Source organism: Salvelinus sp. IW2-2015, linkage group LG20 (assembly GCF_002910315.2).
Source record: "Salvelinus sp. IW2-2015 linkage group LG20, ASM291031v2, whole genome shotgun sequence".
NCBI lineage: Eukaryota > Metazoa > Chordata > Actinopteri > Salmoniformes > Salmonidae > Salvelinus > Salvelinus sp. IW2-2015.
In genome coordinates, this window is record NC_036860.1 from 31,011,956 (window position 1) to 31,028,742 (window position 16,787).

The 16,787-nt window shown below is 45.4% G+C and overlaps 1 protein-coding gene across 1 annotated transcript in view; it reads left to right on the forward strand.

Annotated features, from left to right (window-relative positions):
* LOC111980897 (unconventional myosin-VIIa-like) overlaps positions 1-16,787 on the forward strand; it is a 93,961-nt gene that overhangs the window by 28,195 nt on the left and 48,979 nt on the right. The window contains exons 3-15 of the mRNA XM_024011947.2: positions 3,950-4,063; positions 4,434-4,586; positions 5,764-5,948; positions 6,162-6,283; positions 7,091-7,233; positions 7,374-7,487; positions 10,314-10,467; positions 11,853-11,929; positions 12,063-12,182; positions 12,529-12,671; positions 13,130-13,340; positions 13,849-13,984; positions 14,355-14,461. Of these exons, the coding sequence (XP_023867715.1) occupies positions 3,950-4,063; positions 4,434-4,586; positions 5,764-5,948; positions 6,162-6,283; positions 7,091-7,233; positions 7,374-7,487; positions 10,314-10,467; positions 11,853-11,929; positions 12,063-12,182; positions 12,529-12,671; positions 13,130-13,340; positions 13,849-13,984; positions 14,355-14,461 (1,779 nt within the window). The remainder of the gene's footprint in view (positions 1-3,949; positions 4,064-4,433; positions 4,587-5,763; positions 5,949-6,161; positions 6,284-7,090; positions 7,234-7,373; positions 7,488-10,313; positions 10,468-11,852; positions 11,930-12,062; positions 12,183-12,528; positions 12,672-13,129; positions 13,341-13,848; positions 13,985-14,354; positions 14,462-16,787) is intronic.

Below are 16,787 nucleotides of genomic sequence, written 5' to 3' on the forward strand. Positions count from 1 at the left end.
GGAACGCCAAACACCTGCTCTAATTAAGAGCCATACCAGGCAACCCCAAAAACCAACACAGAAACAGATAACATAGACTGCCCCACCAAAACACATGCCCTGACCTAAACACATCAAAAACAACATAAAACAGGTCAGGACCGTTACAGAACCCCCCCTCAAGGTGCGAACGCCGGGCGCACCAGACAAAGTCCCGGGAGGGTCGGGTGGGCAGTTGACCACGGTGGTGGCTCCGGCTCTGGACGCTGTGCCCCACACCACCATAGTCCATCCTAGCTTCCTCTCCCTCTAAGAATTCACCCCTCCTTTTACCCCCACAAAATCTTCTTAGTATCATCACTAATAAGAGACACCGAGACAGAGAGATAGATCAAGACAGAGGGATAGATAAGAATATAGAGGTAGATCAAGATAGAGAGGGAGATAATGAATGAGGGGCAACTCCGGACTGAAAGGCAGCTCCGGACAGAGAGACAGCTCTGGACTGAGGGGCAGTTCTGGGTAAATAGCCGTTTCTGGCTGAAGGGCAGCTCTCGACGCTCATGGCAGGCTGACGGTCTCGACGCTCATGGCTGGCTGACGGCTCTCGACGCTCATGGCAGGCTGACGGTCTCGCGCTCTGGCAGGCTGACGGCTTCGACGCTCAGGCAGGCTGACGGCTCTCGACGCTCATGGCAGGCTGACGGCTCTCGACGCTCATGCAGGCTGACGGCTCTGGACGCTCATGGCTGGCTGACGGCTCTGACGCTGCTCAGCTCCTGACGCTCTGGCTGCTCATGGCTCTCTGACGGCTCTGGCTGCTCATGGCTCTCTGACGGCTCTGGCTGCTCATGGCTCGCTGACGCTCTGGCTGCTCATGGCTCGCTGACGGCTCTGGCTGCTCATGGCTCGCTGGCGGCTCCTGGCAGATCCTGTCTGGCTGGCGGCTCCTGGCAGATCCTGTCTGGTTGGCGGCTCTGGCAGATCTTTGGTTGGCGGCTCTGGAAGTCCTGTCTGGTTGGCGGCTCTGGCAGATCCTGTCTGTTGGCGGCTCTGGCAGATCCTGCTGGTTGGCGCTTGGCCGATGCCTGTCTGGTTGGCGGCTCTGGCAGATCTGTCTGACGGACGGCTCTAGCGGCTCTGTCTGGCGGGCGGCTCTAGCGGCTCTGTCTGGCGGACGGCTCTGTAGGCTCATGGCAGACGGGCGGCTTTGCAGGCTCATGGCAGACGGGCGGCTTTGCAGGCTCATTGCAGACGGATGGCTCAGACGGCGCTGGGGAGACGGATGGCTCAGATGGCGCTGGAGAACGGTGGCTCAGATGGCGCTGGTGAGACGATGTGCTCAGATGCGCTGGTGAGACGGATGGCTCAGATGGCGCTGGTGAGACGGATGGCTTGGCCGGATACTGCGCACTGTAGACCTGTGCGTGTGCGGAACTGGAGGCCGGGCTAAGGATAAGCACCTTCCTACTAGTGCGGGGAGCAGGGAAGGGCACACTGCATTCTCAAGCCCACTCTATACCTGATGCGAGGTACCGGCACTGGTGACACCGGGCTGAGGACAAGCACATCAGGATTAGTAGGGGGAGAAGATACAGTGTGTTCAGGGCTCTGGAGACGCACAGGTGGCTTAGTGCGTGGTGCGGAACTGGAGGCACCGGGCTAGATACACGCACTACGGGAGAGTGCGTGGAGGAGGAACAGGGCTCAGGAGACCGCACTGGTAGCCTAGTGCGTAGTGTAGGCACTGTAGTACTAGGCTGGGGCGGGGAGGTGCACCGGAAATATCCGGACCGTGCAGGCGTACTGGCTCTCTTGAGCATTGAGCCTGCCAACCTTACCTGGTTGAATGCTCCCGGTTGCCCGACCAGTGCGGGGAGGTTGGAATAACCCGCACCGGGCTATGTAGGCGAACCGGGAAACCATGCGTAAGGCAGGTGCCATGTAAGCCGGCCGGAGGAGAGCACTGGAGACCAGACGCGTTGAGCCGGCCTCATGACACCTGGCTCAATACCCAATCTAGCCCTACCAGTGCGGGGAGGTGGAATAACCCGCACTGGGCTATGCACTCGTACAGGAGACACCGTGCGCTCTACTCGCGTACACGCGCGCTGCCCGTACTCCCGCTCTCCACGGTAAGCCTGGAAGTGGGCGCAGGTCTCCTACCTGCCCTTGGCCCACTACTCTTAGCCCCCCCCAAGAAATTTTTGGTGTTACTCACGGGCTTTTCGGGCTTCCGTGCAAGACGCGTCCTCATAATTCCGGTAGCCTCTGCTCTCCTCAGTGCCTCCAGCTGTTCCATGGAGGCGATCCCTACCAGCCAGGATCTCCTCCCATGTGTAGCAACCTTTCCGTCCAATATATCGTCCCATGTCCATTGCTCCTTCTTTTCCTGTCCCTTACTCCGTTTACTCCGCTGCTTGGTCTGGAATGGTGGGTGATTCTGTAACGGCGGTCCTCCTTCTCTCAGTCGAAAAGGAGGAGTATTGATCGAACCAAGGCGCAGTGGAGTTTGAACACATATTTATTAACGAAATACACGAACTTGATAAAACAAAAAACAACAAACGGTGTAGACAAACCTATACGACGTACTCACATAAAACAAGAGAACGCACGAATAGGACATTAGACTACACAAACGAAAAACCGTATACAGTCCCGTATGGTGCAAAACAATTACACAGACACGGAAGACAATCACCCACAAACAAACACTGTGACAACGCCTACCTAAAATGACTCTTAATTAGAGGAACGCCAAACACCTGCCCTAATTAAGAGCCATACCAGGCAACCCAAAAACCAACACAGAACAGATAACATAGACTGCCCACCCAAACACATGCCCTGACCTAAACACATACAAAAACAACATAAACACAGGTCAGGACCGTTACACTCTCCCAAACATTGAAGTAATCACTGATTTGGCATGGGAGGTTTGTGGCATAGGCCTTGCTTTCACCAATCCTAATTTAGAGTAGTGATAACAAGGACAGAGGGAAGGATGCATTTTCAAAATATTCAAACCTTCTCGAAACAGCCCCACCTCCTCCTAGCAACAAGTGATACGTTACATCACTTCCTATGAAGTCTGCATTTGGACGAGGCTAAGCCTACATCAACCTAATTTCCCTTATTGGAAATTGGCAGCCTTCAAATTAGCCAACGTATTTCATGTAGAACAATACGCAAGACTAAAGCATACTTTATTTTATTTTGGATTGAACTTCTTGGTTATTTTAGGAGGTGCACAGAAAACAGCTTTGATGTAGTAAAAATACTATTGTGTCAGGAGGGATTATGAGGTGCATTGACTCTGTACCGGTACCCCCCGTATAAAGTCTCACTATTGTTATTTTCCTGCTGCTCTTTAATTACTTGTTACTATTATTTCTTATTCTTATCCATATTTTTTTAAGCTGCATTGTTGGTTAGGGGCTCGTAAGTAAGCATTTCACTGTAAGGTCTACACCTGTTGTATTCGGCGCATGTGACTAATACAATTTGATTTGATTAAGTGTGATATTGCTCCACTATTTAATGTGACCTTAGACCAGACTTTTGAGTCTGTTGGCAGAGTGAGATGTTACTAGTGAATTTTATTATATTACTATTGTAATGTAATCACATTCTCATCATGTATGTACTTCAGTAAATACAAACAAATGTGGTTTGAAATGCATTTTAAATTTGCAAGTATATTGACGACAAGTTCAGGGTGTAACGTGGGGCCTAAGAAAACATGAAAATCACATCCTGGACCAGAGCTAGACCCACCCCTATTAGACAATYGATTGAAATCATGTTCTTAACATATTGGAATGGCAAATGTAATGTATTCAACTTGTGTGGAAATCTCTGTATGGGACTGCAGCGCTCGAAAAGATCTAGCAGATTCAATTGCTGAATGAGTTTTCTGAGAATTCCTTCCTGATCACTGGTTGTATTTGTGGTTGCGTTCCAGGGGGACTATGTCTGGTTGGACCTCAAGACGGGCCGGGAGTTCGTCGTCCCGGTGGGAGCCGTGGTCAAGCTCTGTGACTCGGGACAGATCCAGGTGCTGGACGACGAGGGGAGGGTGAGTCCACACAAAAGTTGACAATGACAAGACACGATGAGACATCGACAAGACGTTACAAGACGGTGACAATACTTTGACAAAACATTGACGCAACGTTGATGAAACAAGACGTTGGCCTTGTTCGAATACTCCTGAAAAGCATCTCTCATTCCTCCTTTCCTTGAAGTTATCATTACATGGCATAATTGAAAGTAATGCCATGGAAAGCTTGCTTACACCTATCCAGTCATGTTATATCAGTGATTACTCCAAGGAAGGAAGGATTCAAACAGGGCCTTTACTTGATCTAACAAACCGACATGGACACACAGTAGCCTATGACACCATAGTTCCTAAATGGCTGTTACTGTAACTGTTCCCCCCTCAGGAGCACTGGATCTTGCCCCAGAATGCCACCAACATTAAGCCCATGCATCCCACTTCCGTCCACGGGGTGGAGGACATGATCCGTCTGGGGGACCTCAACGAGGCCGGGATCCTGCGCAACCTGCTCATCCGCTACAACGAGTGTGTCATCTATGTGAGTCACCCCTGCAACACTGTCTGCTCGCTTTTGGTACCACTACAGGACCATCATATTATATTGTATGAGTCCTTCAAATAACAAGGAAGTGTGGTTTAGAACGTATTCTATAAAACATAGTGACCTTGTTTAGTGACGTGTAGCTCATGTTGTTGATGTATGATACACTGTTATAGGATTTGTCTGCTTGGTTATTTGACTTACTTTCTCATATGATTATGCTGGCATATTGGTTATGTTCTTCCACTCTTCCCCTGGCCACAACCCCCACTGGTTCCTTAGCTTACCTGCCTGGCTGTGTCTCAACAGTTTGAAACAATTTCCTCTCCTCATGTTCTTTCCTCCAGTATCACTGCTCTGGCAGGACACATGATGGATACGTGTCCAGTCCATTGTGGTACTGAGGGTTAAGGAAGCTGTTATAGAGTATTGAGACTCAGCCCCTGTGTGTGTCCCTCAGTCGGTCCCTCATCAACTATTATGGTTCTTTCCTCTCACTCTTCCTCTTCATCTCCCTCCCTATTTCTCTGCATAGACAAATTGTGGGGGAAGGGTGAGTACAAACTACAGAAGAAAACAAAAAATTATGATTTAAGCAACATGCTAACAAGCTAGCCCAGGCTAGCACATTACATTAATGCTAGCACTTCTGCTAGCATCAATGAATGGCTATAGTCTCTGCTAGGCTGAAGGCTGGCCTCTGCTTCAGGCTTAACCTTTGATCCAGTTTGTTAAGTGTGCTTTGACCACTGAAGCGTAAATGTCAAACACACATGAYCCTTTAGAACGCAACAGAGCTTTGGCCTGGGCTTGGAGGTGCAACAAATCATGGGCTATTATGACTGATTATTATGTCTAGATTATGCACATTAAGGTGATTTTCAGCCTAAATTCAGTTCAAGAACTTGAACTTCCAATGATTTTGTAGCTATAATTTAAATGATCAGTTGTCATCAGGCTTACAACACATTATCTCAGTGATCACAAGCCTAGTGACTACCCTAATCACAATCACCGTGAAAGAAAGCAATAAATCATAGCATCGCTAGCGACAAATCGTACTATTACTAGCGACAAATCAAGCGATCACTAAAGCCTCACGGATGAAATCGTTGTCCTGATCTTGGCATGACCCTTGACCATTTCACCTTTTGACTTTAACCTTTGCCTGCAGACTTACACAGGGTCAATTCTGGTGGCAGTAAACCCTTACCAGCTGCTGCCCATTTACACACCGGACCATATCCGTCTGTACACCAATAAGAAGATTGGGGAGATGCCACCTCACATCTTTGCCATAGCAGACAACTGCTACTTCAACATGCAGAGGAACAACAAGGACCAGTGCTGTATCATCAGGTTAGTGTATTGTATTGATGTGTGCGTGTGCGTTGTGTTCCTCTATTTAAGTGTGTGTGTGTGTGTGTGTGTGTGTGTGTGTGTGTGTGTGTGTGTGTGTGTGTGTGTGTGTGTGTGTGTGTGTGTGTGAGTGCGCACCTGCTTGCCTGCATGGGTGTTTGCCTGTCTGTCTGCCTCTGTACAGAAAAATATTGTATCTCCTGTGTTCCTCAGTGGTGAGTCTGGGGCCGGTAAGACAGAGAACACCAAGTTGATCCTGCAGTTCCTGGCAGCAATCAGTGGACAACACTCCTGGATAGAGCAACAGGTCCTGGAGGCCAACCCCATACTGGAAGGTCAGACTCAACATAGAGATGAGACACTAGAATGGGCTATTAATGGCAGCCATCTTGGTCAAATTACAAACCAGTCTAATTGAGAAAAAAAAACAGACCAAGATTGCTGCCTTGTAGTTGTGTTTCCTGGATGCCAATGTCCATTCTAGTGTTCTATTGAAGTCTGTGAGACTCACTACATGCACTGACATTTAATAGCTAGGGTGCTTGCTGTCTGTCTCTGCCTAGGCCAACTTGTCCTAGTGTTACATGGCAAGGCAAATGTTGTGTAGAATGTAGAGATACACTCGCTCCAAACTGCCCCAGGGGCAGTTTTAGGGTTTGTTTATGGTTTGTAACGAGGCTAGAATCACAGAACCTGTGTAGGAAAAGCTGAACTTGGAATGCATTCTTCAAAGAGTTCTTGAAAGACAGTTAGACAGATGTAGGACGTGCGTGCCTTCCCCTGGAACTAGTACAGGATTAACACTACAACTGGGCCTCTTATCCACATCTAATGTCCCATTTGCACCTTCTAAAGTTTCTATCTGGGTACTCTACATGTGGACTGGGAAAAGGATGCATCGCCCTACAGTATACATCCAGTCTATGTCTCTCTTAGCTAATGTGACTGATCAGGGTTCGAAACCCGGGTATACTGCATGCCACAATACTGTTAGCCCTGTGTGCTAAAGCCCTAGGCATTCGCTTGGGGTCCCGCCAACACAAGTCTTCAGGGTCTCAGGCAAGGTTATTTATCACGCGAGCATGGTTCACTGAACCTCATCTGTTACGCTAACTCGGACCTTTATTCTTTCATCCATGCAGCATTCGGGAACGCTAAGACTATTCGGAATGACAACTCCAGTCGCTTTGGGAAATACATCGACATTCACTTTAACAAGAGAGGGGCCATCGAGGGGGCCAAGATAGAACAGTACCTTCTGGAGAAGTCCCGAGTCTGCAGACAGGTAAGGGTCCAGGGGGAGGGGATATACAGGGGCCAGAATATAACAGTACATAATGGAGACGTCTTAAGTTTGCAGACAGATTCCCGTTTTCTTAAACTTTGTACCCAATGAACATGACCCTGCTGTTACTCTTCCCACAGGCTGCGGATGAGAGGAACTACCACATTTTCTACTGTATGCTGCGGGGCATGGCCCCAGAGCTGAAGAACAAGCTTGGCCTGGGACTCGCCACTGACTACCCCTACCTCACCATGGTGAGTAGTGTGTGTGAGAGCGTGCGTGTGAGCGTGCGTGTGCTACAGTATGTGCGTGCGTGGGCACTTGCATCTTTGTGTGTGTGTGTGTGTGTGTGTGTGTGTGTGTGTGTGTGTGTGTGTGTGTCAAATCAAGTTTTAATTGTCACATTCTTTTAAAAAAAACAGGTGTAGACTAACAATGAAATGCTTACATACGGCCCTTCCAAACAATGCAGAGTAGGAAAAATTATAATTTTTAAAAAAGATATAGAAAAAAAATTGTAATATGAGGAAAAAATACACAATGAGCGATGATAGCTTGGCTATATACATGGGGTAACAGTACTGGGTCTATGTGCTGGGGGAAGAGGACATTGAGGTAGATATGTACATCTAGGTAGGGGTCATGTGACTAGGCAACAGGATAGATAATCAACAGTAGCAGCAGCCTATGTGATGAGTGTGGAAGTGTGCCACTAAGTGTGTGGCGAATGTGTGCCTGTGTGTATGTGCTGTGTGTGAGTGTGTGTGTGTTGGAGTGTCAGTGTAACTATGTGTGAGTGTGGGTCGAGTCCAGTGTGTGCATGGAGTCAAAAAAGAACAAAAAGGGTCAATGTAGATAGTTCGGGTAGCTATTTGGTTAACTATTTAGCAGTCTTATTGCTTGAGGGACTTTGCGCTCAGGTACAGCTTGCCGTGCAGTAGCAGAGAGAACAATCTATGACTTGGGTGGCTGGAGCCTTTGACAATGTTTAGGGCCTTCCTCTGACACCGCCTGGTACTGTATCGAGGTCCTGTGTGCATGTGTATAACTCCCGGTCTACATGTGTATACACTCTGTGTGTACGCAAGTTTGTGTGCATCTAGGGCTGTGGTGGTCATGACATTTTGTCAGCCGGTTATTGTCATGCAAACGACTGCTGGTCTCAAGGTAATTTAACCTAATTAACATAATCATGTTTAGCATCTCCAGGCCTCCACAAATAGAAGCTGCTGATGCAGTCCTTTGAAACATCTACATTTAAACACGTCTGATAAATCAATTTAATATACACCATCACAACCAATCCATTATTTAAGGTCTAAAGAAACATGATATGAAGAAAATATATTTCAGATGAACAATTTGAGTTGGCCTAATGTATGTTATCTGACTATGCGTCATGCCATAGGCTGTAGGCTTGTTCATTTAGCAGACAAGATATCCTTGCTTATAAGTCCTGTGCCATTATTTTATGATTTTAAGTCCTGTGCCATTATTTTATGGCTCCATTCCGGAGCGAGTGCGCATATGAAGTAGTTATGTTGAGCATAAAAGTTATCATTTGAAACAGGTCCTATATGCTAAATCTAGAGTTATTTGCCAACATTAGTCGTGAATGATACAAACCTTTAGAATGTCTTAGAAATCATAACATATATGGGCTGCATGATGCGACTACAAGCTATTGATTATTTGAGAAAGTCGAGGAAAAAAAGCTTGCGGTCGGTTCCTTGCCACAGGCTGCACACTCTGTTCTCTTATCAAGTGATCATATTTTCAACCATCAGAGTATTCTCTTTTGAATCTTGTTTGAACTAATATGTAAAATTAGTTTCGCTTTAGAATGGCCCATTATCAAATGGACAGGAACATATATGTCATTCGTATGCACTCCAATAGCGAATAGAGGCTGCTTTCCCGCTGGATCACTCATGCTGGGTAGACTACTCTGGTTATTTCACTCCACACATCAACCACTGTTTGATGAGCATGCAGCCTCTCGCTCAAACTCTGTATGCCATGGGTTCTCCAACCCTGTCCCTGCAACTACCCAGTGCTTAATTTGAGAAACCAAGTGAAATCTGTTTGGGAACATCGATAGTAACACGTTTACACAACGAAACACATTTAATTAATAAACTGTTATTGACAGCCCCTCCCTCTGCTTGCTCGAGAAAGGAATGAAGGAGAGGTGTGGAGATGGAAATGCACAGTGGTGAGATATTCTGTTGTTAAAGGTAATGGTCAGCCTAATTATTCTGAAAATATACAGCATTTCCTATTACTAGGCTATTCAAAATCAATACAAATTCACAATCATTTTAGGCCAACTCTGTAAGCCGCACTGCACGTTCTCTCCCAGACTCGTGGATAGAAAGTTTGGCGCGTAGCACAAGGTAACCAGTCCATCCAGTACGCAAAATAATACAGTCCACACTCAAAGGCGATTACTATAATTTTTGACATGCGGTAGGTTTTGTATTGTATAACTACACAATCATTATATTAATTATGTTTTTTTTTTTCAGGCTTGGCCTCATACAGTATATAGGCCTATGCATATGTATATGTATAAGCCCTAATATGCATATATATGTTTTAATTAAATCATCACCTTAGAAAGCGTTGTTCATTTCATTGTGTTAGGGTTTGAAACATCCACAACGACCATGTTTTCCACTGTTTCAACCTGCTGTTGAACTTCTTTCTTCAAATTGATCAATCACAGTGATGTGAGTTTAAAAGCACATACTGTTTTGATGCTAAGTGTTGGATGTGATTTTCGATTGCAGTTGCATTGATATCAGAGTGGTTACAGGGACAATAGAGCGCTGAGTATCAGGCCTTTAGCGACCTGATGGTCGTTAGCGAGTTGGGTACCACCAAGCATGTCTAGAGTGCATACGAGGAGATTACGTGACTCAACGGTCTTGTGGAATTTTACTGGAGTCATGACTGCTGTTGTGGCAGTAAAATGGTCACCGCAACAGCCCTACGTGCATCCTTCTTTCCTTGCGGGTGTGTATAGCTCCCAGCGTATAGGAATACCTATGCATATGTGTGTGTGTGTCCCTATCCAGGGGAACTGTACGAAGTGTGACAGCCGTGACGACCTGAAGGAGTACTCAAGCATCCTGTCGGCCATGAAGGTGCTGATGTTCACAGAGACAGAGAACTGGGAGATATCCAAACTACTGGCGGCCATCCTGCACATGGGCAAATTGCGCTACGAGGGTGAGCTGAGGTGGCCATTTTGGAAAGAGAGTGTTTTTGCACAATACAATGACTTTCAATTTGGCACAGGAGCTAGACAGAGAAGACCAACTGTAGGGAAAAAAAGGCGTATGTTCATGAACTGTTTGCTGCTCCCACAAGCAGGGCAAATTAGTGTGACTAATTTGGTCGCATATGCAACAAAATATTTAGCTTGTTAGGCCAGGATTTTTATTTTGGGAGCGCTGTGCAATTATGGGAAAAAATCAGGAGATCAATGATCATAGCAATGAATGAATGACAGATCTCTTGCATGTTGTCATCACAAACCTGACGTTTTTAAAGAGACAGTGTACAATTTTAAATGTAATGCATCTCAATAGGAAAATAGTGTTTTTACACAATGTAGAAACCTAATATTCCACAAATTACTTTGTAATTTCAATGACAGGTATTCGTATCAACATTTTTACAATAAGCTAATGTATTTATAGTGTTACATATTAGGTTCTAGGGCACAGCATGTGCTCCAAAAGTAGCTAGAATTAATTTAGGCCCGAAATATGCTGTATCTCAATGAATTCCAAAAATCTCCTTATATTGTGCTCATAAATTTGATATGGTGATCCTAACTTTTTAAAGTTGGGAGCGCCAGTGCCACCAATTAAAAATGTTAATTTGGAGCCCTGCCCACAAGTGATTTAATTTTTTTTAAATTAAAAGTGTTATTGACGATTACTTGTGGGGGCAGCAAACAGTGAGGCGATATTACCGCTGAGGAACCAATACTGGCATGAACACACACTACATAGATCAGGGAAGGGCCGGCCTTTGATGGGGATGGGAGCCACAAAAAATGTGAACTTAGTTGATTTGCGTACCTACGTGTATGCACCTCTTGACAGTTGAGAGAAGTCTTTTAACTTTTAGAGTTAATTTCGTTCCATTCTACACATTTTGCCATGGGGCAGAGAGGAACGTTTTCTGTTTTACAGAATTTCCTGCAATTCTACAGATTTTGCCATGTTGTGGAGAGAAAATGTTGAAATTGCACCTTGTGTATTCTACTATTCAAACTTGCAACAGTAAGTTGAGCCCCCGACTAATTCTTGTTTTTTTATGGATCTGAGGGCGTCCGCGGGCCGCCAGTTGCCCATCCCTGACATAGATAGTACAGTGTCTATCTAGAGAAGTCATTGGAATGTTTGTGTTAGTTGTTAAACCCTGTCTTGTTCTCACTTAGTGAATTTTGCGAGAGGTTTATTGAGGGGTAGTCTTCCTAAACTGGCACCTGACTACACGTTAGCTATTGAGTTAGAAGTTATAAATGCACTTGGCAAAATTTCTTGGCTAATTGACTTGCTTTCCCCCTTTTATCCCCCTTTAAAACACATACACTCCAACAGCCCGTTGCTATGACAACCTGGATGCCTGCGTGGTGGTGCGATCCCCAGACCTGTCCACTGCCGCATCTCTGATGGAGGTGGGTAGTAGATTCTTACCTGTGCATGGTCTCTATGTTGGGCTGGTACTGTAGACTGCGTCACTCTGTGTGGTGTTTGTGTATTGGGTTGTTGTTGTACTCTACTACAGTATGTTGTTGTGTTGTTGTTGAGGTGGACCTTAAGGACGTGATGTCATGTCTAACCACTCGTACCCTGATCACCCGGGGCGAAAATGTGTCCACCCCCCTCAGCATGGAACAGGGCCTGGATGTCAGGGACGCCTTCGTCAAGGTCAGCACCCTCACATATAAATATACATACATACATACATACATACATACATACATACATACATACATACATACATACATACATACATACATACATACATACATACATACATACATACATACATACATACATACATACATACATACATACATACATACATACATACATACATACATGCGTGTGAACACGGACACATTTTATTATGAAAGTGAAGGGACACACACACTCCTAAATCTGATTCCTCACAGAAGGTCAAAGTTCCCTTCTGTCTAATGAAAGCTGTTCCTCCGAGAGCATCTACGACACCCACTCATGGTGTAAATGAACGTTGTCCCTCCTGTCCCAGGGTATCTATGGGAGGATGTTTGTGTGGATTGTGGACAAGATCAACGCGGCCATCTTTAGACCTCCGTCCTGTGAGAGTAAGATCATAAGGAGGTCCATTGGCCTGCTCGACATCTTTGGCTTCGAGAACTTCATTGTCAACAGGTGAGTCCTCTGACTCACCCAAGCTTTGGGGGTGTTTTAGCCATTTGGTTCAAATTCAGAAGTCTAAAAGCTTTGTTTTCTATTTAGGGGACGTTGTAAATGGAACATGACATGACATAATTGTTATGATTTCCATTCTCTATTGGAAAATTGGATGACAATGGTATTTGCCCGACTAAAGTCAGACAATAGCGACAGCCTCTTTCGTTGATTTGTGCGGTTGACATGCTCACTGAATGGCTTTATACTCTAATGGCTGTCTAGGCACTGGCTCTCGCTACATTCCTTCCCTGTAGATTTGAGCAGCTGTGCATACATTTTGCCAGCGAGAATCACAGACATACAAACAAATATCCACACACACACACCTGGACAAATTTTACCATCAAAGTACGGATAGCCACACCCCTAAATTGATTGGCTGTTGAGTAACCGGCTATGTTTCTTGTTCCCTGAAGCTTTGAGCAGCTGTGCATCAACTTTGCCAATGAGAACCTGCAGCAGTTCTTTGTGAGGCATGTGTTCAAGCTGGAGCAGGAGGAGTACAACCTAGAGGACATCAACTGGCAGCACATCGAGTTCACTGACAACCAGGATGCCCTGGACATGATCGCCAATAAACCCATGAACATCATATCTCTCATAGACGAGGAGAGCAAGTTCCCCAAGGTACAGTACCATTTTGGCAATTTACCATTTTATGGAAATCGATATGCATATTTGTGTTTAAGTATTGTGTAAGGGGATGGACAGTTGGAGGAACTGAACGTTTGTTTTTTAAAACGCTGTACCGAGGGACCGGTTTTTGTGACAAATTATCTAAGAGACATGCAGAGAGGATCCCCGTATTGCACACCAATACCATGGCGCAACAACTATGCCTTTGCCCCTGAGTGGGTTAAAAAAGTGCTATTGAATTGTTTTTGGTCCGAATTAGCACCCTAATCCGATGCTCCTTTATTATAATACTGTATAAGCCATTTAGCAGGTGCTTTTACCCAAAGTAACTTAGTCATGCATGCATACAATTTATGTACTGGGGGTCCCGGGAATTGAACCCACTATCTTGCCGTTGCAAGCGCCATGCTCTACCAACTAAGCTACAGCGGACCATATAGTGAATAGGGTATAATTTCAGACGCAGCCTAAATGTCTTTTCTCTGTTTGTGTCTCACAGGGAACAGAGTCCACCATGCTGTATAAACTCAACTCCCAGCACAAACTCAACACCAACTACCACCCCCCTAAGAACACCTACGAGACCCAGTTTGGCATCCAGCACTTTGCTGGGGTGGTCCACTACGAGACCAGAGGTAGGCCTATTGTAAGGCATTGGCTTCACACTCAACCCAATTCATTGCAATCACATAATAAAGTCCCTGATGCTCCATGTAGTAGGACTTGGTTGGATTCTATAGGTAGGTTCATGGTCAGAAGACAAGGTATTGAACTCCAGCAAGTCTATTAGTTGTTCATATGCTCCATATCAAATCAACTCCTATCCCCTACACCCTAGGCACTTGTGAAGATCAGAGAGGATATGCCACGTGTAAGCGATGTGGTAATGGCTCCACCTTGCCCTCTGATTATTTACACCTATCATATCTCCACAAGTGCATGGTTAAGGGGCCGGGGCTAGGGGTTTGTTTGGGATTGGACGTGGCTGACTCCTGTGTGTTTCAGGCTTCCTGGAGAAGAATCGTGACAGCCTCCACACTGACATTATCCAGCTGGTCCACTCCTCCAAGAACAAGTTCATCAAGCAGATCTTCCAGGCTGATGTCGCCATGGTGAGAGATGACGTGTCTGGTGGTCACATAGTGATGATGTTACGATGACACCTTGAATGTATTTTCCCTACTCACTCCACCAGGCTGTGTCCACTAAGCATAAGGGCGAAAGGCTTAGAGTAGGTCATTTTAGCCATTTTAAAAGTGTACCCCCTTATTTTTCCTTATTTTTCTATGGTTATGACATCCTTTGTGACCTATAGTCCAAAGTTTTATGTCTCCCAGTGATGATGTCATCAAGCGATCACTCTCAATTCTTACTTTTCTTTACTACTCCTACTACTATTGTTTCCCTTAGCATTAGGGGAGCGGTGGTATTAGCCATGCCTATCTTCATCTCTTTCTCTCATTTTGGTTGTGTTCTGTCTGACCCCAGTTTCTGTGTGGCTATCTGCCGCCCACCACTCCTTCTCCGAAGGTAAACAACGGCCATTCCTTCTGTGGTAAAACAATTCTGTATGTAAACCCTGGATTGCTGATGCTATGCATTGGCCAATGAGAGGCTTTGAAGCAACTGGTCGGCAATATTGGCACTCCCAAGTAGAAGCAGTCCTTCATAGGAACGAATGTTTCAAGAACGAAATAACATGTATTTTTTGTTGTAGTGGGGACAGTAACATTAGTAGTCATCTCCAAAATAAATAAAATAAGATATCTTTTTTTTTTTTACCTTGCATATAATTTAAAAGTATGCATTAAGGTGTCTGTAATAGAATAAGTGTCAAAAACGAATGTAGACATTAATAAATGCATTTATATTGCTTCCAAAAACTTTTTTTACTATGGAAGAAGAGTACCAAGATGGCTACGCACCCTGTCAGTCATCCAGGGTTTATTCACATCCCTGGGTAAACCCAGATCTCACTGCTACCAATAAACCTTGTGTATCTTGTGTTTCTCCCAAAACTCCCCTCCATCCATCCATCCATCCATCCTCTGGAACTCAAACCTTTTTCTGTCCCTTTTTCTTTTCAGTCTTCACCCCAGTGGTAGTAATATTAAAACAGTGATTCTCAAATATTTTTTTTTATCTGTGACCACGTCATTTGTCACTGTGACCTAGCAGGAACTGGCCACAACCCAGCAGGGGGTCCCAACCCACTATTTGAGAAATACTGTGATTTAGAGTTGTTTAGAGTTTACACCAGGGGTCTTCAACCTTTTCTTGCCCAGTGACCCCCTCCCAGTTAAACCGGTAACCCAGGGACCCCCATCATATGTTATCAAAAAACTAAACGTGCATGTCTTGTCTTATCAGATAATGGCAAGGAGATCAAGCCGTCCTTCAATAACTGACCTCTGTAAAATGGTACAGAATCAGCTTGATCCCCTCTGTCGAAGACGCTTGGACCTTTCTTTTAATACTTTCAGTGCTATTGTTGGCAGAGTTACTCCACCTCAAGAATCCCATTTTGCGAAAAGCCCGGCACATGCATACTCAGGCTGACTGGCTCTCGTTCAGGCAAAATGAGAAATAAGTGCACTCAAGCTATCCGGAAGTCGATGTCCGTCCAACATTTCCTCATCTCTCACCCCTTCTGATGCGACTAGCCCCGATGCTCCATCCTCTTTTTCACCTCTCCCTTCGGGCAGTCACTGAGTCCGAGGTGCTAAAGGAGCTCCTCAACGGTGTCACCATTGCCCTTGATTCTAAGCAATGTTGTGCTGCTATTTTTATTGACTTGGCCAAAGCTTTTGATACGGTAGGCCATTCCATTCTTGTGGGCCGGCAAAACAGTATTGGTGTCTCTGATGGTTCTTTGGCCTGGTTTGCTAACTACCTCTCTCAAAGAGTGCAGTGTATAAAGTCAGAAAATCTGCTGTCTTAGCCACTGCCTGTAACCAAGGGATTACCCCAGGGCTTGATCCTGGGCCACACGCTCTTCTCAATTTACATCAACAACATAGCTCAGGCAGTCATCCATTTATATGCAGATGATAGTCTTATAATCAGCTGGCTCCTCCCTGGATTTTGTGTTAAACACTCTACAACAAAGCTTTCTTAGTGTCCAACAAGCTTTCTCTGCCCTTAACCTTGTTCTGAACACCTCCAAAACAAAGGCCATGTGGTTTGGTAAGAAGAATGCCCCTCGGCCCCACAGGTCTGATTACTACCTCTGAGGGTTTAGAGCTTGAGGTAGTCACCTCATACAAGTACTTGGGAGTATGGCTAGACGGAACTCTGTCCTTCTCAGCACATATCAAAGCTATAGGCTAAGGTTACATCTAGACTTGGTTTCCTCTATCGTAATCGCTCCTCTTCCACCCCAGCTGCCAAACTAACCCTGATTCAGATGACCATCCTACCCGTGCTAGATTACGGAGA